This window comes from Chenopodium album, chromosome 11 (genome assembly GCF_948465745.1).
Source record: "Chenopodium album chromosome 11, dcCheAlbu1.1, whole genome shotgun sequence".
NCBI lineage: Eukaryota > Viridiplantae > Streptophyta > Magnoliopsida > Caryophyllales > Amaranthaceae > Chenopodium > Chenopodium album.
This window is the reverse complement of record NC_137844.1, coordinates 55,924,933-55,951,391: the sequence shown is the minus strand read 5'-3', so window position 1 is coordinate 55,951,391 and position 26,459 is coordinate 55,924,933. Positions and strand designations below refer to the sequence as shown.

At 31.4% G+C, this 26,459-nt stretch overlaps 2 protein-coding genes across 4 annotated transcripts; both read left to right on the top strand.

Moving 5' to 3' along the window:
- Positions 1 to 12,022: 12,022 nt before the first annotated feature.
- LOC145569319 (nudix hydrolase 8-like) lies at positions 12,023 to 15,184 on the top strand. The gene is made up of 9 exons (XM_081628671.1): positions 12,023 to 12,433; positions 12,740 to 12,963; positions 13,040 to 13,105; positions 13,464 to 13,601; positions 13,696 to 13,773; positions 13,894 to 13,944; positions 14,197 to 14,231; positions 14,448 to 14,556; positions 14,697 to 15,184. Exons 1-9 carry the CDS (start codon positions 12,310 to 12,312, stop codon positions 14,901 to 14,903), a joined length of 1,032 nt encoding a protein of 343 aa, XP_081484797.1. The 5' UTR covers positions 12,023 to 12,309; the 3' UTR covers positions 14,904 to 15,184.
- A 1,152-nt stretch (positions 15,185 to 16,336) lies between these two features.
- Positions 16,337 to 23,081, top strand: LOC145567836 (deSI-like protein At4g17486). 3 transcript variants are annotated; one of them, XM_081627239.1, is made up of 5 exons: positions 16,337 to 16,590; positions 16,704 to 16,913; positions 21,393 to 21,680; positions 22,123 to 22,209; positions 22,646 to 23,081. In XM_081627239.1, exons 2-5 carry the CDS (start codon positions 16,760 to 16,762, stop codon positions 22,792 to 22,794), a joined length of 678 nt encoding a protein of 225 aa, XP_081483365.1. In that variant the 5' UTR covers positions 16,337 to 16,590; positions 16,704 to 16,759; the 3' UTR covers positions 22,795 to 23,081. The 3 variants fall into 3 exon arrangements, with proteins under 3 accessions (XP_081483365.1, XP_081483367.1, XP_081483366.1); XM_081627241.1 differs by having other exon boundaries at positions 16,338 to 16,590; positions 22,129 to 22,209; XM_081627240.1 differs by lacking the exon at positions 16,337 to 16,590 and having other exon boundaries at positions 16,648 to 16,913.
- The last annotated feature ends 3,378 nt before the right edge of the window (positions 23,082 to 26,459 follow it).

Sequence of the window (26,459 nt, the reverse complement as noted above, 5' to 3'; positions counted from 1 at the left end):
TCTTCATTACATAATTGATGTTATAATACAAATGAATTCCTTGACTCTAGCAAAAAAACTAAAGTAACAAATACAAACAACAATATAGCTTGAGTGCTGAATTTTCTTTGTCCTTTACCTATGATACTTTTGAATTAGATCTGCAGAATAAAAACCAAAGAATTAACTATGATAGCCAATGTAAATAAAAAAAAATTGAATGGAAAACATAACTAAAACACAAATTGAAATAACGAATCAAGGCGGTAAGAATGAAAGAAGACAAACACTAACGTTACTCTTCAATTAAAGTTAATAGGATTTAAGAAATTCATACCAACATACCCAGATGAATCTAGAACATATAACCTAACAAATATATTAACCAAAGGATTTCAAACTTCATATAACATGCCCAATGAAGTTGCATGCAAATATTTTTTTTTTTTATTTATTTATTTTATAAATCTCCTCACAATTCTAATATAAACAAACCAAAATACCAGAACAAAATTAAAGTTTCATCAAGTAATAATATTAAAAACAACAACAATAACAATAATAATCAAATCAATAAACTTACCAACAAAATCAATCTATGTATATTCTCAATAATATATCACAAACATTGTCTTTGTCGACATTATTGTTGTAGCTAAGATTTTTTTGTTTGGAAAAAAATAAAAGAAAAGAAGAGAATTTTCTCAACTAAAAGAAGATGAGAATTGGTCTCAACAATTTTAGAGTGAGAAAGTTGACAGAGGAGAGATAGAATAAAAACGAAGTATGAGAATAGGAGTAGTGTTGGAAAAACAAGAAGTCAGCTAGGACTCTAGAAGGTACTCCATATGAATGAGTTGTGATATATGCGTACGGAGTAAAATAATTAAAAAAGGAAAGAGACCCGTTACATTTGACAACTGGTCTTTAATTTTCTTATTATTTTATTTTATCAAAGGAATGTAAGAGATCCATTAGTTTGTTGACGGGTCTGTTATATCTCATATATTTTTTCACCCATCAAAGTAGTGTATATTAGACACCCGTTATCACGAATATTGGATCTCTTTCATTAAACAGACACGTTTGTTAATATGACGGGTCTTTAATTAGTGGTCCTTTTTCTAAGTTTTGTAGTAGTGATAATTTACATTCTCAAGCATGAAAATAGAACTTTTAACCTCATAATTTACGAAAAAAACTTAAGTGAGTCGGTTAAACGGTAAGTCCAATATATCTGACATTAATAATCTAATATCCTATTAGATTATTAATGTCAGATATTAGATTATTTAAGTTAGATTTAGATTTCTCATGTTAGGTATAAGATTATTAATGTTAGATATTAGGTTAATTGTGATTCTAATCTCACGCGAAACGTTTTCCACAATTTAAGTATATCATCATCCCTCAAAGGCTCAAAAAAATGTACTCCCTGCATTCACAAAATTTTGACACTTTTGGGTTGATTTCGCGGTTATTAAGAAACTTTAATAAAAAGATATAAAAACATATTGGAATAATAAATTTACATGGAGTTTGTAAAAAAGTAGAGAGATAAAGTATTGAAAATACATGAAAAAACAAAATTTTATATGGGAAAGCTAATTTTGCACAAATATTATTGTAAATTGGTGGGTATTTTAATGCAAATGGGTCGATAATTTTGGGACTAAAATTAGGCCAAAAGGGTCGAAGTTTTGGGGACGAAGGAAGTAAGTACCTAATCCATTAATCATCATCTTCTTCTTCTCCTTTTTATTTATTTTTATCTATTTTAATTGTACTTAATGATTTACGTTATTTTCTATTTATTTATGTATGTATAGGATACCTTCGAGTTTCAACGTTTTGTTTCATATTGTACTGGTGCATACACTCTTAACTCTTAAATAGATGATTTAAGTCGTTGTAACTTGTTGTAAAATTACATTAGGTGAATAAGTTGATAATTGGTTTGAATTCTATGATCCTAGACATGAGTACGTACATTAGTAACATTACAATGAGTACGTACATTAGTAACATTACCATTCCACACTTTACTAACAGAAACTAGTACTCCATAGCAAATTGAAACGGTCAATTTTGAATTACTATGTTTTGTTTAACCAATAAACATGCATATATATACATACTGAGGCACCGGAGTAATTTTCTAGTGGTGTAATGTTTGTGGAAAAACTCTGTACAGAAAAATAAATGAGCTTTTTTTCCCTCTTGTTTTACAATTGAAATTAAGTTATATGATTAAAAATAAATAAATAAATAAATAAATCCCAACGTTAATAAAATTAATCAAATTGTACAAAGGTATGTAGAAGATGTGAAGATATTTGATCAATTTAATCACACATGCATGATCTAAGGGCCTGTTCTCATTAACTGAACTCAGCTGAACTGAATTGAACTGAACTGAACTGAACTGAACTAAACTGAACTCAGCTGAACTGAACTGAACTGAAATGAATATTTTATAAGAGAAGGAAATTAGGAGCTGAACTGAACTGAACTGAACTGAGCTGAGCTGAACTGAACTGAACTAAACTGAACTGAACTGAACTGAATTTCAACGTAAGAGAACAGGCCCTAAATGTAGAGGCCTGATTGAATATAGAACAATATACAAGATATGTTTCCCCTCCATTTTCATTATGAAGATGTTTAAGTAATGGAACTCACATGACTTAACACACTTTAAATAGGATTTGAGAGTTTCTTAGAGATTAAGGGGGTAATGGGATTTTAACAAGGGGTAATAGTGTAAGTTTTACTGCCCAAAAAAACTTTTCAATTATAGCTAGAGTGTATTGCAAATATTGTAATATTTTTATTTCATCAAGCGTTGCAAGTATTAAGAAACTGAGAAAGTACAAGAAGAACAAATAAAGTATCCATAAACTACATCAACAATATAATGGATGACGTTTTACTCATCTCATGAAACCCTCTAAATAATATACTTCTTGTGTCTCAAATCTAGATACATAAATTGGAATTCCAAACTTGACATGGAAAATCTAATATGTTAAAACGTTTTACACACCATATAAATATAAATCAACATGCTAGTAAGAACACTGGGATCCAAAATATAGCTTAGGATACTTCTCATCAAATTATTACATGCATGCACATTGCTTCAATTTTGTCCAAAAACGCAAGTTGCGATGAAATTTTCTGGAAAAAATTGTACTTGTAAAAATGAGCAATAATTTTCTTGCAAGATTCATTGATTGGAAGTTTAGCAGCCATTTCCTACATTTTGTCAAGAGTTGAGACAACTGACAACCACGTATACATAATACTCCGTAGGTCAAGAATGCGTCACAATTAGGGCTATATGTACGTCGTTTGGTTGGTGGCTTTAACTTTGGGTGGGTAGCTTTTCCAATTTCTAACCATTTACAATAAGTAATTAAAGCAAGAAAATGATAACTTGTATGGAGTAGTATATTTTACTTTTTTCATACTCGTTGATATAATATTATATCTGTAAAGATTATACTATATTTTACTTTTTTCATACTCGTTGATATAGTATAAAATTGATGTTTTAAAAGAACATATTGAAATTAATCTATGACATTTTAAATAACTATCTTTTTCATTACATGTAAAGGTTAAACTGAGTTTGTAAGTAGTGTTAAAATTCTAAATATTAACATCAACAATTCAACATATGAGGGTAATACTATACATAAGTAAACATATATAACAATGTTTAATAAAAGTCTGATCTCTTAATTACGTTTGTTTTATTTAATTTGTTGGATCTGAAATCAAAGTCTAATTGCACTGTATTCTTCCTTTTGTGGGTGGGAATGGAGGACGACAATTGGAAGTGAATGTATGTATCATAGATTAGTTGTACAACTTGCTTGCACTACATGAATATTATTCAATAAACATTAGTTTATGGGTTTAAATAATCTTAATGTGGTTTACTGAATTGCATGGAAAAAACTAAGGGTTAATGCTTGATTTGGATACTATGTAGTGAATGGTGATGAGTGAACATTCAAGACATTTCCTAAGTGTACTGTACGAATAGACAATCCAATTATAATCAAGTGAGCATTTAAACATTTCCTAGGTGACTATGTAGATATGTTATATTGACAACGACTTATTTTTAGCTCTATTTAAGGAAGATATATCAATTTATTGTAGTATCAGTTGAAGAGTTTAAAGCTAACTCGTGAATGATCACTGATATGCAAGAAAATACATAATTGTAAGGGGTCTTTTTAATTAAAATTGTTTGATAATTTTTTTAATTTATTTTTATATAGCATTATAATAAGAAATTTAAAATATTAAAACAAATGGGTACAATATAAAAGAATATAGAAGGAATTAATTCTTAAAATCAAGATAATACTGAATATATCAGAAAATATGTCTTAATCACTAACACAATTATAGTACGCAACACATACAAGCTTCCCAACAACTGAACAACTTGCATATTGTTATTATGATGATGCAATCGTCGTCCGTCAAACAAGTTGACATGTGAATTTTGATCCAAAAGTTGTTAAGAAGTCGATCATATTAATTTGAGAATTGACATGTATTTTGTATCTACTTGGGCGAGGAAGTAATAATTGTGACTTGCATTTATCATTTGCTTATTGGAGATGTGACGTAAGTTTATTGGGCTGAAGCCCACTTAACAAGGGCCGATGGTCCAACGGCACCTTGGTTCTTAAGGCTGGTACTCCCAAGGCCTGGCCCAAAATAAAGCAAGTAAGTTTTCATTGCCTTGGACTTCAATGCCTCATTGTATTTGTTAGGGCCTGTTTTCTTCGGTTTATTTTTAGTTCAGTTCAATTCAGCTCTAATAAGTTCATTTCAATTCAGTTTTAATTTCCTTCTCTCATAAAATATTCAGTTCAATTCAGTTCAGCTCGAATAAGTTCAGTTCAGTTCAGTAAACCAGAATAGGCCCTTAGTTTTTGGAAACCACATGAAGTCTGAGACTTGTGATAGTTACTCAATTGAAATTTAGAGGTATTTATTGTTTAGTTAATCATTTTTGTAAATTAAGATTTTACTGGATTGACATCTCTCACAGAGTCACAATTTAATAAAGGGCAAATTTACTGAGAGAGCGAAAGTAGAATATGATCTTATGACCATTAAGTTACCGAGTCCAAACCTTATCATTAGACTAAGTCTTGCTTGATGCATACAGCTAATTATAGCGTTAGATTGACCTTGTTTAGATTATTTAGGGCAAAAAAGTTAAGGACATTTGGGCTATTAGGCTAACAGGCCCAGGAAAGGTTTTATCATACTAGTTTATGACTAAAATTTTCATTGATTTGGCCCATAAAATCTTGGACTAAATTGGGCCAAACCATGCGGGTCAGGCTGCTATTTGTATCATCTAAAACCAAGCCCGAGTTATGCCCTAATCTCTAAAACAAGTACGTAGTATATAAATGTGGACCTGTGGTTCTGACTCTTGCATTAAGCTAAAACTCAAGGGATCATGAGCGTAACAACTAAAAATGTTAAGGTTTGTATGGTGTAACAAATATGGATGACCTCAGGACATCATTCCAAGAATATATACAATTGTCTTAAATGATAACCTTTCAATATTTATTCAAAGAATCAATATCCGTTACATATTATATGTAACTTTGGAATTTTTTATGTCTTATAAATAATAATACCTTAAAGTTGGGATCTCCTTAAAGTTGCACATAATATGTAACAGATGTAGTATTAACTACTCAAAAAGTCAAGAAATTAATTAATAATTGTTTCTTTAGGTTTACAATTTTCTTATTGGAGTGCGGGGTTTCTTTTATGTATTAATACTTAGGAATTAAGCCTAATCAATAAGGTATTTTGTCTATTATCGGTTAAGACTGAGGATCTATGACTTCATGAATCCATACTTCCCCAATGCCCAATTACAATGCCTTTATGGACTATACTCCGTACAAGATAAAGAAAAAAATGTTAAAGTTATGCTCAATGCAAAGTGAAAAAAGACAAATTACGTCATGCCTTTTCCCCTACAAAAATGCCAAAGTAGCATGAGTCATGAAGCAAGGAATGATAATATAATGTACATATATGCTTCATTTTGTTTATCAGCATGATTGAATTAATTTATTCACAAGTCATATAAGTAGGTTTATTATTCATTCGTAATAGAGTTTGATTCAACAATGTGTTTCATCACATACATTGAAAACTCGTATTAAGGCCTGTTCTCTTCAGCTTAATTTCAGTTTAGTTCAGCTCAGCTCATCTTAGCTCAGTAAATCAGAACAAACCCTAATAGTGCTATAAATTAAATAAGTATTGAATATACTTCGTATTTCTCAAATTTGAAATAAAGCATATAGATACAACGAATACAAATTCATTCTTTTTATTTTGTGTTTTATAATACGAAGTATTCAAGATATCTATTTTTAACTTGTTATATCATTCAAAAAAAAGGTTGATTGCACAATAATTGAAAGACAGGCTGAAAATTAAACTCCACAATACCTTATTCATGCATGCACCACCATTTATGTTCACATCATCAGCAGAAATTGCGTGATAAATGAAGCCAGAAATATGGATATGTCATATACGGACAGTTATTTTCAGCTAAACAAAACAAAACAAAAATAAATAAATTGTAAGAAAAATAAAATGCGAATTCTCTCCATAATTAATCATGATATATAAGTATGGAAACGTTGAACTCGTGAATCACGGTGTCTGGCCCAACCAACCTTTTTTTTTTTTTTTTAAGTTTCGTTTATAAGTTATAGAGCATAAAGGTCCTGTTTGGCAAAAGTAGCGGTAGCGGGTAACTTTTAGCGGTCGCGTAGCGGGTAGCTGTTAAGGTAGCGAGTAGCGGTCAAATAGTAGTGGGTAGAGGTTAGCTGTCAAAGTAACGGTTGATAGTATGAGTGTTTGGCAAAAGTAGCGGTTGCAATACCAAAATATATCAAAATTCATATAATTAATGTTTTAAAATTAATAATAATTTGCCAAACGCTACCCGCTACTTCTAAACGCTATTATTTTTAACGTTTGAGAAAAGCTACCTAAACGCTACCTCTATCGCTAACCGCTACTAAAATTGCTACCTTGCCAAACACTCTCAAATTTTTTCTAGTAGTGTTTTGACTGGTCAAAACGCTACCCGCTACCTCAAACGCTACCACCAAACAGGGCCTAAATTTTTAATTATAATTTATTTTGTTTGAACTTATTTTATTTGAAATTATCAATTACATCTTCAAAAATAAAAATTTGTATGAAACAATTGCTTTGTTATTTGTGAAATTGCTTCCACATTACTTCCTTGGTTTTTACAAATTTCTTTCCATATACTATCCTAAAAAAACTCTTGCAAATTGGATCCAATTACATTGTATATTTTTGACAAAAAAATAAATAAATTGTATGATTAAGAAATACCACTTCAAGGAACAACTTTAAAAAATGAATAGTATTTGTAGAATAGAGGGCGTAAATCTTTTGATTTATTATTAATGACTTAATGGAGAATATTGGGGTAGTAAGGTCGGGCTTCAAGTCATACTACCCGAGCTTATTGATCGTGTCTAGTTAAAGTGTTTAACTTCATTTCGCAATCGTTAGCTAACTAGATTAGTCTGTTAAAATCCAATGACTATTTCATAATCAATACCGTATTTCCATTACATTGTACGAGAATAAAATAAGAGGGATATTAAACTTCGTGTAAAGTATTGGTGGATTGAGGCTCACATAATTAATAAAAAAGAGTTGAGCAAATCTATACTATATAAGTTTAGGTGTCACGTGACACCTTCCTCAATTAATCAAGTATTTCATTTTATGTACTTAAAAATATGGATACAATACCTCAAGTTTTGAAACTATATTGCTAGCCATTAAGTTATACCATATTATATGTCATTTAATAAAATTAAATATAATTAAGGCTTTTAATCATGAAATTAATGTAATAACTCGGGATATCGCCCGAGGTCTAAAAACTACTAGTTTATAAATTTTAATGCTTATTACATCACAAGAGAAGACGGAGGGAAATATTGTTGCATGACACGTGTCTAGTTTAAGAAGTAAATGGTGTCAACATGATCTTTTTTAGTACTCAGTATAAATGTATAACATTCAATGGGTGATGATATACTCTTATCTAATTTAATTAATTTGTACCAATTTCTTGAAAACAATGTTTACTGAATGATTGCTAATTGAAAACAATGTTTACTGAATGATTGCTTGAAAATTATGTACAATTATACGGATCAAACTACAATTTAATCATAGTATGAATGACTAGCTAGTAATATCTAATTATTGAATATCAAACTTTGAGTCAAATAAAAATAATTATCTAATCTTAATTCTTATCCCTTATTTAATTACTTGATGATATTGGACATTAGCTATTGATTTTGCTTGGGTTATATGGCCGATACACTTAGGTGGTGTATGGTGAGGTGTATCTTGCTAAGCGCCTAAGCTTTTTTTATTTTATTTTATTTTATTTTATTTTATTTTATTTTTATTTTTATTTATTTACAAAATTATTTCATTTGTTCCTCAAATGTTGCTTCATTAGCACTTTTTATTTTATTTTATTTAATTTATAGACTTCTTTTCAATTATATGTGATGATTTGATGGAAGAAAAAGATACATTCATGAGTTAAATGTTCTAAATTGCTTTCATAATATTAGAATGTAACTTTTTATAATTTTTACTCTTATTACTCTTGTATAATTAATGAGAACTTATGTGCATTGAGATGCATAAATCTCCCATGCCGCAATTGGGATGATATCTATAAATATAACTAAAGTAATTACCGCTGATGTTATTACTTTTCACATGTCGACTTCTTATAAACAATTTTCCCGCCAAAACTAATAATGGTATCATTATTTTTTTTTTCAACATAAATTAAAATTTGAAAATAGTATATTAATTATACATTTTCCTAACATATTTTATATTTAAATTGACTAAATATGTAATTTCCATTGGAGAAATTAAAGGAAGGTCGAACTATTTCATTTTCTTATAAACATTATCTTTTTCTCCTACTCCGTATATTTTATACAGATTGTATGATTGGGGTTTCCTCTATTTATTAATTTATCAATTTATTAGATTTTGCTTAAATTGTTTGTACTACATACATATTACACACAAATAATCTAAAAAATATTGTCAAAATCGTAAAATAATGTTAAAAATCGTACATCGCACGAGCCTAATCTAGTATATAGTAATATAGTCGGCAATTCCGGCATCACCTCAAACTCATTATAGAAAGCTTTATATACGTAGTAATTTACTTTCTTAATACAAAGTACAGTAGAAATGTGGATAACCGCATATTCCGTAGTCCGTACACTAGTAGTTAGCTACTCCGTACTTAGCTTACTCGCCTACTTATCAAGTAATATGGGGGATGATGCGTACCACACCAACAGCATCAATGGACAGCCAGCTCATTTACCATGATTTGGTTTATTGACGAAGATCCCATGTTTTATTACCTTTTATATTAAGACTATACATCATCTTCTCCTTTTAATTTCGCAAGTAAAATTCACAAATTGCTACTTTTCTATTAAAGGAAAACAAATGTTTAGTTGCAAATACCTAATTTGTTCTTATTGACAATTCATAAGTTCTTTGGCCACTTTGCTTTCAATTGGTGGTTTGTACACACGGGTGTACTATGTGCATGGTACACCTAAATTAAAGCGGAAAGAACATACCAAATAATTATAAAGTACATCATAAATTTATAAAAGAACATAATTTAATGTCAAAAAGGTAAAACATAATTATGAATTGAGTTTTACCAATAATTTAATGTCAAATCATTTCAAAATATTACATTTGAATCAGAAAATATTCAGATATAAAAAAAAAACTCTATCTAAAATTAATTTTACACAAATATAATTCAAAATTTCTTTCATAAATTTCAAAAATTCGAAATTCAAAATATAAGAACATATTATATAAGTGAAAAGAACATAATTTGTATTATTATACCCAAAGAACATGATTTGTATTTTTTTTTTGACGGAACATAATTTGTATTATTATAACCAAAGAACATGATTAATATATATTACCTTAAAGAACATTGTTTGTATTGTAAAGAACATATAGTTTAGATTCAAAGAATATATTGATCAGACTTAAAAAACATATTTCATTGCAATTAAAAAAATGATAAAAGAACATTCATTAAAATAGGATGAACATCATCTTCAACCTTAAAAAATAACACCAAAACATAAAAATTGATAACAAAAATTATTTGAAAATACCTTTTCTCTCAACAACAAATTTTTCAATTACATCGATCTTTCAATTAATAAAATCAACTTCGAAATAACAATAAATCACTTTGAAATTCAAAATTTACCATTGTTTCTCTCTCTATAAACCCAATTTCTTTCTCTTAACAAAAAAAAAAAATGAAATTTTGTTTATCAAAAGTAATATGGAACGTAAATAATGAATCAAGAAATAAAAATAACAAATCAATCTTTTAAATCAAGAGGGGAATCATTTTTTTATTTTTTTTTGGCTCATGTACTTTGCATTTGTATACAATGTTCTTTCTGCGTTTTTATAAGTCATGTATTTTGAGCGGGTGTACCATGCTCATGGTACACCTGGATGTATGATGAAATTTTCACTTTGCTTTACCACTCTTCCCCTACCCCTAGGCTACAATAATACTTTTGTAACAAATGCATTATGGTTGATTGTTAAAAAATTACATGAATTTATGTTGTAGGACATTTATATTTTGTGAAGGTACCTTACCCAAAATATTTACATATTTTTAGATAGTTATACTATGACAAAACACTTTTCAATTTAACTTTTACACTATTTTCTCCATCTCCTTATCACGCTCACGCTCACGCTCGTGAAAGATAATGGTGCATGTGACCAAAATAACAGGAAGACATAACGGCAAGGTGGAAAATATCGTAGGTCACACTCACTAAAATGCATAAAGATATGATATTATTGGGCATATTGCATGATTCCATTTGGATAAGAATAATGCTGGTGGCATCATTCATGTTCGTACAATTTGTTGGGTGAAACTGTGAGATGTTTATCCAACACCGTATGATTATGCAGCTCAAATGTTAGGTACTCTTTTAATTTATTTCAATTATTTTAGTGGGGTATTGACAAGAATCATGACTGACTTTCTGACAACATTGGAGTGAATTTCTGACAAGAATCTCCATTTTTAATTAAAATTTTGTGTACTCCATCTTTCCTTTAAGAACTTGTGACTCAGCTAATGACTAGATCTTCGTATGTCACAAAGTATGAGATTGAGATTCTTCTTGTTTCTTTCGTTTGGAATTCATAATCATGTACATAATCGATTTCAATTTAGATTGAAATATAAGATTATATTAGTTCGAACTATTCATTTCAATATATTTGCATCATTTTGTGTATTATCAAAGATTTTATATTATGATCTCACAATTATCGCCTGTCATTATGATATAAATGACAAGATTTAATTAATAATTGACATATATCTAATCTCCAAAACTGATCATGAATGTTTTATTGGTTAAAATTGAATATTAACATAGCCGATGATTGATCACATTGAGTTTTTATGTAGGAACACATTTTTTTAAGAGAAATAAAACTTTTAACTAAGGGTATAAGGAGTATTAAAGTTATATCATGATTATTTGAGAATAAGAAGATCTCACTTGTAACCGTCAAACATTGACTAAAAAAGGATAAATGGTTAACACATCACCATATCAGTACACTAAGCTACTCTTAAATTTTATTCTGGTAGATAAATCTTTCAAACTGTACATAGTTACATTAATTACATATGATCAAATCCTTTCCTATTAATAGGTTTACCGCGTGTTCGTGGACGGTGTAAAAAAATAATTAAAATGTGTCAAAGTTCAATTGTACTTGTATATAATTGCAACCACATATCCTCAGGTTTGCCCACCTTAATCCCATTTCTTTATTAAAAGAATCCAGATATCTTGGGAGCTCCTTCACAGGGCCAACTCCCCCCATTTTATTTTCTCTCTCCTCATCACTACTGATTCCTCACACAACACTCAAGAACAGAAGCAAATACGCCTCAAATTTAATTATTTGTTGTCAAAAATATTATATTTGTTCTTAATTTCAACTGATTTTAGTCACATTGAAATTGACCCACCAACAAGATTCATACTTTATTTACTAGTATTTATGATACCTGGGAAATTAGATCTTCTAATTCTTAATTAAGGGTTTTTATTAATGGAGCTCAATATGCTTGAAGCTAAATTTCTTTCTCTTCCTAAAGATGTTGGTTTCAGAACTTCTTCATACCCCACTTCCCTTTTTGGGATACATTCATATCCAAAGTCTAATTCTTCTAAAGGTATAATCTTTTCTTATTTTATTCTCTCTAATTTTCTATTTGTGGTTTGGGATTTAAGGTGCATTACACTTATTTTAAGGTTGTTTTGATTTGATTTTTCAATTTTAATTTAATGAACAGAGCACAAAAAACAGAGTATCCTCTGCTTTAAATTTATCCAAATCATGAGAATGATGATATAAATCCGTAAAAGTCAACTTAGTAAATTTTTAATTTTTGTATGATTAATGTGGTATGTCATTTTATGATGTTGAGTTTAATAATGAAGGGTTTGATTTAATTTTGTGGTTAATGTGTTTTATGCAGTAAGTTGTACAAGGGTATCAAACTCAGCAACTAGTAATAAAGTAGCAACTTCAACATTGTTGTTCCAAAGTAAGATTAATGGGATAAATGAAGCATATTCAAGAACTTTGGATTATTTTGATGATGAGTATGGAGGAGTTATTGTTAACCCAGATAAATTACCCTCTAATCCAAATGTTTTTGCTTCTCTGCTTCAATCTTCACTTTCTCAATGGATAACTAAGGTAAATTACTTCCATTTTCTGCTGATTTCTTGGGAAATCATCAAATTGATGCTAAACAAGGTTTTGATGTTTTTAGGGAAAGAAAGGAGTTTGGCTTAAATTGCCATCAAAATATTCAGAGCTAGTACCAATTGCAATAAAGGTGAATCTTAAAACCCCTTTATACTTCAATTTGCTTTTAAATCGAGATAATTGTTACTCCATACATTATGAGTTTAAATTACACTATCAACCCGACTATGTGGTTTATCTTTGTTAGTTTTGGGCATTCAGGTAAATATTTTAGATAATATTCACTCTTTGTATAAAGATATAATTGGTCATATACTCATATTTGTAAATTGAAGTAAATTTGTTAAGCTGGATTGATTGTTTTTTTCACAGTATAGCTCAATACTGTGATAAATGGTCAAGTATTACAAGCTTTAACAGCATCATATATTAAAATTATGTTGGAGCAGAGGGACTTATTGCTAGTTTGCTACCTATCAATTATGTAGGAAGGGTTCCAATATCATCACGCAGAAAGCGGTTATGTAATGCTAACCTACTGGATTCCGGAAGGGCCTTGTATGCTACCGGCTAATGCCTCACACCAAGTAGGGGTTGGAGGATTTGTCATCAATGGCAAAAATGAGGTACAATTTCCTTGCAATTCTTGGTGTAGGTGTAATTACGCCTCAGGATAAGTGAAAATCATCCTAAAAATCGTCGTTTATTGATGAATTATAGGTGCTTGTGGTGCAAGAGAAGTATTGTGCTCCACCGTATGTTGGCTTTTGGAAAATTCCTACTGGTTTTATTCATGAGGTATTTGATTTTTTCTCTGGCTCAATCAATTTCAGCTTATGTTCCAAACAAAGTCTATATAGACTTAATACTTTGTTTTCTAGTAGCTGATGTTGTTTCTGATTTTTGTTTGTTGATTAGTCCGAAGAGATATACACTGGAGCTGTTAGAGAAGTCCAGGAAGAAACTGGGGTGAGCTGAAACTTCCTTTGGCCTATGATTTGTTTAGTCCATTCATTAACAAGTTTTGAATTTTGTTGTTTATTGCTGCCAGTTTACAAAATTAACATAATTAGTATCTACTAAGTATGAACTTATAAGTACAACTTCTGATATCTCATAATCAAAAAGTGTGAATAGGAAATGATGTTGAAAATGTTATGTTGGGATAATCCAACATCTGCTATGCATAAATGTTGATTTCGTCTTATTGAATGTTTGCAGATCGATACTGAATTCGTAGAAGTAATTGCTTTCAGGTAACTAAACTCGATCCATGTCATAGTTGAGCTTCGTTTTAGAGACTAATGAGGGGTAGTGAACTTGCAAGATATTCCTTAGCAACTTCAAATTTTTAATGCAAGTAGCACAACAAATATGCATTATTCAATTTACTTGCAGAAACTTCCATTGTGATGAGGGGTTACAGCTTCAGTTTATGTCAGAAAAATCTAAATATGAAACTTAATTTTCAGGCACGCTCAAAACATGGCTTTTGAAAAATCAGATTTGTTCTTCATTTGTATGCTAAAGCCTCTGTCATCTGAAATCAAGGTCGATGATCACGAAATTATAGCTGCAAAGGTATGCAGATTACTGGACTAGAGTTATTATATGTTAAAGCATTACACTTTGGCCTTTTCAACAATCAAACAAGTATTGGCCTTTTCGACAATCAAACAAGTTTTAACTTTCCAATTTCTCTTCTTTTACCACACATGCAGTGGATGCCTGTGGTAGAATTTGTAAAGCAACCATGGATCCAAGAAGACAGCATGCTTAAGAAAGTGACAGACATATTCATCGCGAGGATGGGGAAGAAATACTGTGGACTATTCGCGCATCACTTGATCTCCAAATTTGATGATCGATCATCCACCTTATACTACAATGTTGTCAACACTCGGGGCTCCAACTGCATTGGAGCATAAGTTTAAGGCCCTGTATTACATAAAGTTCACTTGATCATCATAATGAAATGTCTCAATTTCCACACTATAGTAAGGTGGAGACATGAGATAGATGTGATTCATGTGACCTGTTGAGTTTGGCTAGACATGTATGTAAGGATATCGATCGTTCGGGTATGTAAATATCCATTTGGATATTTACAGGGTGGATATTATTAGATGGACATATACATTATGATGGATGTAGATATTATTATTTGTACTATTGTACATATAAATTGACTAGTTTGTTTGCTACTCAACTGATCTTTTCTGTTTTTTCTTGATCATTAGGTCTTTTATAACTGTTCTTGTTTGAATCTGTTATAGATATTTTGTAGTTTATGACTTCAGTTTGCCACAAGTTGAACTAACCATCCCAACTCAACTACTGGGAAACTGATATGTTTACTTTATATGTACATATATCTTAAAACGTTGAATTAGATGGGAGCTGATCAGCAATGGCTTGATCTTGATTTTTCCAGGTTTGGGTTGAATTTTCGGACTTGATTATCAAGAAGTGTGACTTGGGAAATGAATTGACCATAATTAAACAGGCTTATGACCTGTTTCGATTTACTGAAAACAACTGAACTGAACTAAACTGATTGGGGTTGAACTGAATAGAGCTTAAATGAATTGTTTATGAGAGAGGAAATTAGGAACTAAACAGTGAACTGATTGGAGCTAAACTAAACTGAAATTAAGGTAAAGAGAACAAGCCCTAAATATATATTAGTAATTGTTTGATGTATCAATAGACATGGTCAATTTGATGTCCACCAGAGTCTTGACTTTGTTTGAACATGACCTAAATTACAAAAAAATATATATGATGTATCATTGGACAATCAGACATGACCATGACTTAACTTGAATAATTATGACCTATAATGCATTAATGCAAATATGCAAAACAATCACATTCAATGATTACTCACCCTTTCTTCAAAAAATGATTACTAACCCTAATAAGATAACACTTTTCCCTAATCTTAAAGACAAATATAAGTTACCTAACTATACACTTACCACAAAGTAAAAATGTTTTAACTTCTTTATCACCTTAACAAATTAATCCAGTTGGCCTCTTCTCAAAACGACTAGACATGTAAAACAAAATACAGTATATCTCAACTAAAATCTTATATTAGGTATGATTATCAAAAATTGAATCAGTTGATACTTCTTTAAGTACAAAAATCAAATTTAACAAAAAGAAGCGATTAATTTAAAAATAATTCAACTTTAGAACGGATTATAAATCATGTGAAATGAACAGGGTCGAAACGAAATTTGAAATAGTGGTGTGTCGTGCCAAATGCCAATGTCCTTTATTGCATAAGCCTTTACCGACAAAAAATGGTTTAACTTGTAATCCTTGTATAACTTGGCGAAAAGTTATAAAGTAATACTCGCTAAAAAAAAAAAAAAAAAAAAAAAAAGAAAAATCTATCTGCGTTCTCCACCTTCTCTTCCGATCTTCAGCCACCCTCCCGCCACCTCTCCCTTCCAAATTCCCCGCATTTTTCTCTTCAAATTTTCATTTTCAACAATAATTTAAGCTTCTTAAACACACTCTAATTTCTAGGGTTTATCTCTCTCCTACATCCTCCGATCTACTCATCTTCTTTCGCATCATTCATCAATTCTTCATGAAATTGAGGTAATTTTATTCTATTTTTGGTATTTAATTGTCTTCCAAATTTCTGTTTTTTTTTTTTTTTTTTTTTTTTTTTTTTTTTTTTTTGTAATTTTTATTTTGAATTTTTGGCGCAGATGTTTGATTAGAAATTGAAGAAAAATTGGGGAGGGATTAGGTGGGAGGGGATCAAATGGGGTTTAGTTTGAGGAGTTGGAGTGGGAGAAAGGAGCAAAATGAAGGGGAGAAAGAACGAACAGCTGTATATTTGAATGTATATGATCTAACCCCTGTTAATGATTATTTATACTGGGTTGGTCTTGGTGTTTTTCACTCTGGAATTGAAGGTATATTATCTTACTTATATTTTTATTTGATATATTATAAAGTTTTTAGTATAATTGGGTTTAAGTTACTGTTTGGACTGTGATTATTGGTATTGTGCCTTTGAATTTACTTTCTTGTTATGATTCTTATGAACTGTAGTTAGGTAACATATCTTTGAGGTGTTAGTTAAATGGTTAATGATGGTTTGGGTTTTGTCCATTCGTCGTCGTTTGGTGATCTCTTTGTTAAGTGTGATCATACTCTCGCTGTCGGATTTCTGAATCACTTATGATGAAGGATATGAGATTTTTAAGTGAAAGACCCTTGATAGTATTTGTTTAAATAAGATTATCATGAGAAATCTAATTGCATATCTTTACTTTTTGGTTGTTGTTCCCTTGTACTCATCATTGGGTGTAGGTAAGGATATCCTATGAAATCTAATTCTGTATCTTTATTTCATTTGAGGATCTTTTCTGATTGTCATGAAATTATATACTTTGTTTATTTCTAGTTAGTACTGCGAATGATTTCCGTTCTAGAAATACAAATGTGTACTACCTCTGATTGTCTTGAATTTTCATGATTTTCAATCTGAATTGATGTTCTGTCCTCCTAATCGTTCGAAAAACAGGCAAGGAAATGTTTAGAGGAAAATTTTTATGAGATAGATGTTATTTATGCAATCGCATGGTTTCAAAAGAGATTACCATGGAAGAAATTTTTAAAGTTTAGCTTGATTGTACCTGATAAGAATTACATCACAAATAGGGAGCTTAAGTAACAAATGATTCTATATAAAATACAAGTCTGTTACATAATGTTTTAGCTGCAAATCTGCAATGCACTGTTAAAGGAAATTTGATAATTGATATGTGGCTAACGTATGTTTGGCATGCAAGCTTTAATAATTTAACAGCTGATTCTGCCACTTCAACACCTTGGCTTGCTAGTCACTTCTTTTGAAATCTTCCTAATCATGTGCTTCTACTAGCTTAGATCTTAGTCTTTGAGATGGTGGCTAATAAAGTTTCCCGTGATTAAGTTGTATAGGCTAATAACTTGTTTTGCCAAATGGTTTTTATTTTTTGATGCTTTTCGTTGCTCAAATTTTTATTTTCAACAAATTTATGGTGTAATTGGCATTTGGAGCCTTAGAAATGGAATTAATATAATTATACCAATGGACCAACTTTTTAGGAAAAGCAGTGTTTAAGTGTCCAATGCTTTTTATGAACTTTTATTTATTTGCATCTGTTCTAAGCTCATATCTTTATCTGTTTCAATGTTTATATCATTTTGTTCAGCATGCAATCAACAACTCCCTTTAATCAGATCCTTAGTTCAAAAATGAATTAAGAATATACTTCCTGTGTTCTTTTTTAGATGACATGTTTCTTTTATCATGTATGGCAACACACAAATTCAATAATTAATATCTTTAATTATGAACAAGTAAAAATTATAAAAATTTAATATTCTGAAAATGTACATTGACACAATTCAAACAAGATTCCATGTGATTATGTTTTTTATTTTTTATCATAAGTTCATAACCTATATATTACAAAAGATAGTCAAAGTAGAATTTGTGAATAGTGTCCAAAGTCAAAACGTGTCAACTAAAAAAGAATGGAGGAAGTATGTTGTCTTGGTGTGATTTGGTATAATTTCTATCTTTTGTTTGATGTCTTTAAAATACGTGGATGACTAGATTGACAAGCAACGTACTGATCAAATGTCCCAAAGTGCTGGCTTAATGTCACTTGATCTGTTCATTGACCTTTATTAAATGAAGATCTTTTCACATAGGAGATGACTTCCTGATTTTGTTTAAACGACACTAGATATTCTAAAGTTCTTTCCTAGTCTGACTTGCTGTTTTATAATCTGATAGTACAATCTCTTTTTTGGTCAAGGCAGAGTTGATCAAATTCATGGGCAAGGAATAAGAATAGTTTTCTTGGAAGAATGAAGAATAGAGTTACTCAGACTGTGCTTTCTATGATGAATTGGTCACTTAATTGATTGAAGTATCATAGACGTGCTTTCTATTCTGTTACCATAGTGAAATTCAGCTTTTTGAAGCAATGGCTAGTTAAGTTATTTGAGGAATTTTTCTGGTTTAGAAATGTAAGCTATCATGGTAATGCTATGCAGTGTATAAAAGGGCTCAAAGCGCACCAAGGCATTTCAGAGTTCCCTGTGCCTAAGGCGCGCCTCATTGAAGTGAGGTTCATATAATAAACAATAAAAATAGTTCTGAAAAAACCTTTGTGCACCTCAGGGGGTGTGAATAGTGTCCAAAGTCAAAACGTGTCAACTAAAAAAGAATGGAGGAAGTATGTTGTCTTGGTGTGATTTGGTATAATTTCTATCTTTTGTTTGATGTCTTTAAAATACGTGGATGACTAGATTGACAAGCAACGTACTGATCAAATGTCCCAAAGTGCTGGCTTAATGTCACTTGATCTGTTCATTGACCTTTATTAAATGAAGATCTTTTCACATAGGAGATGACTTCCTGATTTTGTTTAAACGACACTAGATATTCTAAAGTTCTTTCCTAGTCTGACTTGCTGTTTTATAATCTGATAGTACAATCTCTTTTTTGGTCAAGGCAGAGTTGATCAAATTCATGGGCAAGGAATAAGAATAGTTTTCTTGGAAGAATGAAGAATAGAGTTACTCAGACTGTGCTTTCTATGATGAATTGGTCACTTAATTGATTGAAGTATCATAGACGTGCTTTCTATTCTGTTACCATAGTGAAATTCAGCTTTTTGAAGCAATGGCTAGTTAAGTTATTTGAGGAATTTTTCTGGTTTAGAAATGTAAGCTATCATGGTAATGCTATGCAGTGTATAAAAGGGCTCAAAGCGCACCAAGGCATTTCAGAGTTCCCTGTGCCTAAGGCGCGCCTCATTGAAGTGAGGTTCATATAATAAACAATAAAAATAGTTCTGAAAAAACCTTTGTGCACCTCAGGGGGTGTGCCTTAAGATGCACCTCATCAAAATCGCCTCGCCTAGACCACAAAAGGTGCATGACCCCTAACACCGGGCTCCTCAGCATCTAGGTGCGCCTTTTCAAACGCTGAATTAATAAGGTGTTTACTGTATGTATTACACTACTTGATGTTTGAAAAGTTCAAAGAGAATAGTAGAAATTCAATGTATTATATTTATTTTCCCTAGATTTTAGTATATCTTAATTAATACCCAAAGCTGTTAACAGTTGGCTGAAATTAATACTGGTAGAACAAAATGTTATATCCTCTCCCCTCCCCCCCCCCCCCCCCCCCCCCCCCCCCCCCCCCCTTTTTTTTTTTTAGCAAGAGCGCTGCACCATTCCATTTTATACACTATGCTTTAACGTAGAGGCAACTTTGGTAATGATATGAATTTTATTTATACAAGGCTTACTGTGAATTTTATCTAAGGCAACATGGATGAAGACTTGAAGAGTAACCTGCCTTTGATGAGGTCAGGTTGTAAATATGTAGGCAGTTTCTTATGCTCAGACTCGTCAGAGGACTGAGTGAGATATGTAATCGATTAGACTAGGTGGGAGGGGTACTATTGATAAGAGTTTGTTAGTTGGTTTGGATAAGCTTGATAAACAAGGCAGTGAGTTTGTTAGAGGTGAGAATGAGAAGGAAGTTAGAAAATGCCTATATACAGAGATCAGTGAGTGGGAAATTAAGCAGAAAACTGTGATTGAATTTAGTTTAGTTTGATTTGCTTTTAGTGGGAGTGTCCAGCCACTTGAAACTTGAATATATTGAGATTCTAAACAGGAAAATAAGCAGAAAATTGTGATTGAATTTTTGTTTATTTTGATTAGCTTTTAGTGGGAGTGTCCAGCCTCTCGAAAGGGGGATTGTAAACTTCATTTGATATTTTGATGACTTTATTGCATCAAATTACAATCTACTATCAATTTTCCTCAAAATCTCTTCTTCTCCTCCCATTATCAATAAGTTTATAGGACAAAACCTCTCTGGTAAATAGCGAGGATAATACTCAAATTGTGGTAGTTGTTAAGCTTGCAGGCAAGATGCTAAAACAGTTCCTGCATAAGTTGACTTCTTGATGGTTATTTAGGGAGAGAGAAACTGGAATTTGGAGTATAGTTTTATTGTGAGGAAACTGGGTTTTCCAAAGCTAATTGCTAAGTTGTGTAAAGAAGAACCGGTTTATTTGGTGTTTTCTAACATCTGGTATGGATCCTTGTATTACTAGGTGAGAGTAGCCTAAAGTTTTTTTGCTACTTCATCATTTATAATGATCTAGAAATTTATTTGTGGTTAGGTATAGATGTATAGTGTCTTGTCTTGTTTAGGTGGAACTGTGGAATCTGGTGTCTTTGGCAATTGTACATATCTATTTTTTTTTGGACCTGTGAATCATTTCTTCTGAGATGGTATGTATCAAGTATCATATGCTGAATTGTTATTGTTTTCTATACATGGATGCTAATGTAAAGCTTGAATGCAGTACATGGCATGGAGTATGGTTATGGAGCTCATGAGTATCCTACTAGTGGTGTGTTTGAGGTGGAACCAAGGAGCTGCCCTGGATTTATATTCAGGAAGGCTATACCTCTCGGCAGCACAGACATGTCACGGACAGAATTTCGATCGTTCATGCAGGGCCTTGCCTCAAAGTATCATGGGGACGCATATCACTTGATTGCCAAAAACTGTAACCATTTTACTGATGAGGTCTGTTTGCATCTCACTGGGAGATCTATTCCTGGGTGGATTAATCGACTCGCTCGTGTCGGTATGTAACCTTTTACCTGCCCTATGCATTATCTTAAAGGCAGTATACAATAAGCGTAAGGTCCTAGAATATATTTCCTCTGAATTCTGTTTCAAAATAATTGCAAGTTTGCAACACTTAGTATTCTAATTTTGTCCACATAATTTTACTAGTTTATTAAAAGCAAATGTCATCAAAGAATGTTTTTGAATTAGTTCCATTGTTTTATTTTCATTGTATCAGCTTTTTATATATGTTTTAGTTTTTTACTAATCAAAGATATATATTGTCAAACATGCTAGTCAAATAATGTTGCAATAATTTGAAATAGAGGAAGTATGAAGTACCGTCCTTCAAATAACATAGGCTCTGAAAATTAAGTGATAGTCGTATGTATTCAATATTATCAATTTCATTTAAAAAATCTGTAGTTTTTCCTTTGTCTAAAACAATTCTCCTTAAGCTGCAGGTTCGTACTTCAATTGCCTGTTGCCAGAAAATATTCAAATAGCAGCTGTTCACCAGCATCCTGATCACATTGCATGCTCAGGTAAAGTGCTCGGATTCTTATGATTCAGGCCCATATTCTATTGAATTTAGGGATACATAACTTATGTAACCAAAATTTGATGTAGAGGAAATCTAATTGATTTACATTATAGTAGTTAAGATACATTGATCAATTGATCAAGAATTAATAACATAATTGTTCAGAAGAATTTGATTTATTGACTTACATGCAGTTAACCTTTGGTTTTGATATTTATTTATTTTTGATGCATATATATTAATGCTGACAAACATACCAATTATCAATGAGTTTGAATTTTGTGGTGGCTTTTTAGATAGTGGAGATGTCTCTAAATGAGTTAAGTGATAATACTTGATGTGAATTGATGTTATGCTTCTAGATGCATTCTCATTTACTGTCTTGCTGTTTAGTTTAGACTTTTTTATGTAAACTGATTTGGGTTGTGGATCAGCAGAGAATGGATCTGGCTCTCCTTCGTCATCTGCATCAATTGACAGTGAAGAGGAGGTGGATGATCCTGAACATCATTTGCTGACTACTCCTTCAGCAGACGTAGCATTTTTGCAGGCAAAACCAGTTAGAATCACCAGAGAGATGGTGTAGATTTTTTTTGTCCCCCTTTATTCACCAGCCATTTCAAAAAATGTCTTGGCCCTTAGGTGTTATAGGTTGTAAAATTAATTTACGCTCGCAAATGTACCATAATGAACATATATATACACTCATTTGTTTGTTTAGCCTCGTAAGATAATGTACTATATGCTACGAGGATAACGGTGTTCTTCATACCTTCCGCATCTGCATCTAAAATTCTAAATGGGTTACTAGCAAGACTCCCATTGTAAAATATCCTTGTACTCTAGCTTATGGAATCAAAAGTTTTTAAAGAATACCTGAATGATCTTAAATCTTTACGAAGCATTGATATACCGGATAAAATAAAATAGTATCTATTAACTATTACTAAAACAGAAATTTGCTGACATCATACACTCCCTTTCTATCCTAAGTGTCACTTTCACATTAAAATTTTTCCAGCCGTTTTGTTGTATGATGTCATCAATTTAAGTTTTATTATTTTTTTATTTTTCAAAAAAAAAAAAAAAAATACAAGTATTGTATTATATAAAGTATTGTATTAGATAATAATGCATACTACAGTTGTTGGTTGCCTATAAATACGGAACTATCAGCATAACATATATATATATATATATATATATATCCATTCAAAAAATCAGCTTTGTTCAAAAAAAAAAAAAGCTATGAATACGAAAACTACCAATGATGAAAAGTGACTGACTTTTGGCCACAATGCCAAAGTGAATTATAGGTGTGAATAATAAAAAAAAAAAGCACTAATTATCCTAAATTCCCTCCTATTTAATTGTGATGATAAGTGAAAAAAAAAATAGCAATAACTATCCAAAGTGATTGACATTTGTTTTAATATATATTTATATGTTGCATTTTTTTTTCTTTTCAACATTACCTTTGTTCAGTGTGTGTCTTATGTATTTGAAGGTATGAAAATATTTTTCTTTCATATTTCAATTTGCAATTTAGTTTTACTCATATTGATATCAATTATTATGATTATTTCGATAGTAACTTTTCTAATCATGCAGGATATATGAACATTTCTACACAACAATATGAGTTCATTGAAGACATAACTCCAATGAAGGAAAATATGATAATTAAGATACAAATAATACGCTTATGGAAGCTACCAAACTTTGATAATCCAAATGAATATAATAGCATTGAGATGGTATTTCTTGATGAAAAGGTATTAATAATATATTCAAAATAAATTCTTAAGTCACATGCAAAATTATATTAATTCTATTTTTTCTAAACGTCTGTTTTATGACTATTTCAACATACTCATTTGATTATGAAATAATTACATTAAAAGAAGTAAATAACAAGTAAACTTTTATAACCCACTAAATGAAAAACATATGATAATGATTAATCTCATATAAGATAAATTAGGTTAAATATTTATCATCATCGTGCAACGCACGGGTGCTAATCTAGTATCCAATATCCACTGATATATCTGTTGGCGGTAAAACGAATATCTGATTAAATTTGAAGGGTCTTTTTTCTTCTTTTTATCCAAAGATTAATTTCTACCTTTCTTTGATTCAAAAAAAGATTGATGTCTACCTCCTAATTAATGTAATTGACGGATTTTTTTTGTTTTGTTTTGTTTTGTTTTGTTTTATTTAACCATCTAATTAATTGATTGAATTTAATTAATTAATGGATTAGTCAACAAAAAAATATTTTCACTTAATGACATATCGTAATAAATATGCTCCCTGTGAAAAACCTCTCGAGTGCAAAAAATGGTGCCCCTTCCATTGAAGAAAGGGACCAATTGGATCGCTCTAATAAGAAACCTAAGAGAAAAATCACTCAATACATATTTGGCTCATCCCCTGGTAATGATGAAGAAATGACTGAGGCGAATGGTGATGGACAAAATGAGGCCATGGCTAATCCTGTAGAGAAGCAACCAAGGGTAGGAGGGGGTATGTCTTTTAGAGACATGCTAAGAGGTGAGTCTTCTACATCCAATGCTAATAATTTGGATGATCTGATTGATATGGATGAGGAAGATGATAACCTGAAATCGGATGATGAAGAAATCCCTGAGGAAATTCTGAATGATGAGAGGTGTCCTGTTATAAAACTCTCAAAGGAGGAGAAAGCTAGGCTGCGGAAACCATGGAAAACATCACTTATTGTGAAGCTTTTCAGTGGTAAAATAGGGTACATGGGTTTAATGAGACGCTTAAAGAAGAAATGGAACATAAGAGGTGAATTAGCCTTGACTAATATTGGATGTAACTATTACATAGCAAGATTCACAAACAAGGCTGACTACAACTATGTTCTAACTCAAGGACCATGGCTTTTGGATGATAACTATCTTACAATTCGTAAGTGGATCCCTAATTTTATCCCGGATGAAGCTCCAATCAAAGTGCTCACGGCTTGGGTGCGTATTCTAAATTTACCAGTGGAATATTTTGACATCAATTTCTTAAACAAAATTGGTTCAAAAGTAGGGAAGGTCTTGAGGGTAGACAAGACAACGGCTCAAGCAGAGAGAGGGCAGTTCACAAGAATTAGTGTGGAAATTGACCTCACAAAACCACTTCTATCCAAGTTTTGGCTGAAAGGAAGAGTTTGGAGAGTTCAATATGAGGGAATTCGTATGATTTGTTTCAAATGTGGAAAACTTGGGCACGCTGAGGATGATTGCTCTGTTTTTCAGAAGGAAGATCAACCACATGTCATGACTGTTCATGAAAACCCTCTGCATAATCATAATCCTAGACCTGAAGAATCTGAGGATTTTGGGTCTTGGATGATGGTGAAGAAACCAACCCGGAAGAAAAATCCACGGGTGGAAAAAAACCCGGTTAATGGTACTAAAGCTAATTCGGGTGGAGTTCAATTTGTGGAAAAAAACCAAAATTCTGTTTTGGGAAAGGGTAAGTCAAATAAGGGAGTTGCTGAAAATAAGGGATTGGGGTCAAGATATGCTATCCTAGAGAATAATATGGAAGATGATGGAGATACTAATAAGGAGATAAATATGGAAACTGAAGATTTGGAAAATTCTCCTCAAGATAATGTTGGTAATTTTTTCGAAACGATCAACCTTAGTGAGAAATCACAGGATATTTTAGCTAAGGAAAATATCATGCCTATTTTCAAGCTAAATAATTCTATCTCGAATATTTCACAAGCAAAAAATAAAAAGAGTATCTCCAATAAAGTCTATCAAGAGAAAAGAAAAAATCCTTCCACCAAAAGTGCTAGTACCCCACTTAAGGAAATTAATGATAATTATACAGTTATCATTAACAAAGAAGCTACTCAATCACACGTAGGAAAGGAGAATTCCATCTGTGCCCTCGAAGCTAACATAAGTGACACTGATCAAGCATTCCCTAAGGAAAAACCAAGCAACACTGTAAGCGAGCAAGAGCAAAGCATAGAAGTGGTAGAAGAAGCCATCACCCATGTCTCAGATTCCCTCATCAATCAATCTCTCGGTTCCTACAGACAAGATACTATGTGTGGGTCACTCGATGGAGGATCCATACATGGTAACCTTGAACCCCCTGATTCATGTTTTGGAAGTGGAGCTAGACTCAATGTTACCCCCAACCACAATCCCAAAGGAGTTGGTGGCAACAATGAAGATTCCCAATAAATTTAAGCGTTTGCTTAGATTCATT

Excerpts from the sequence above, each read along its gene's own strand:
- LOC145569319 (XM_081628671.1), top strand. The coding sequence starts at position 12,310 with ATGGAGCTCAATATGCTTGAAGCTAAATTTCTTTCTCTTCCTAAAGAT. Across the intron at positions 12,964-13,039 it reads TTTCTCAATGGATAACTAAG|GGAAAGAAAGGAGTTTGGCT; the intron begins GTAAATTACTTC and ends TGATGTTTTTAG. Across the intron at positions 14,232-14,447 it reads GTAGAAGTAATTGCTTTCAG|GCACGCTCAAAACATGGCTT; the intron begins GTAACTAAACTC and ends CTTAATTTTCAG.
- LOC145567836 (XM_081627239.1), top strand. The coding sequence starts at position 16,760 with ATGGGGTTTAGTTTGAGGAGTTGGAGTGGGAGAAAGGAGCAAAATGAA. Across the intron at positions 16,914-21,392 it reads TTTTCACTCTGGAATTGAAG|TACATGGCATGGAGTATGGT; the intron begins GTATATTATCTT and ends GCTTGAATGCAG. Across the intron at positions 22,210-22,645 it reads TGATCACATTGCATGCTCAG|AGAATGGATCTGGCTCTCCT; the intron begins GTAAAGTGCTCG and ends GTGGATCAGCAG.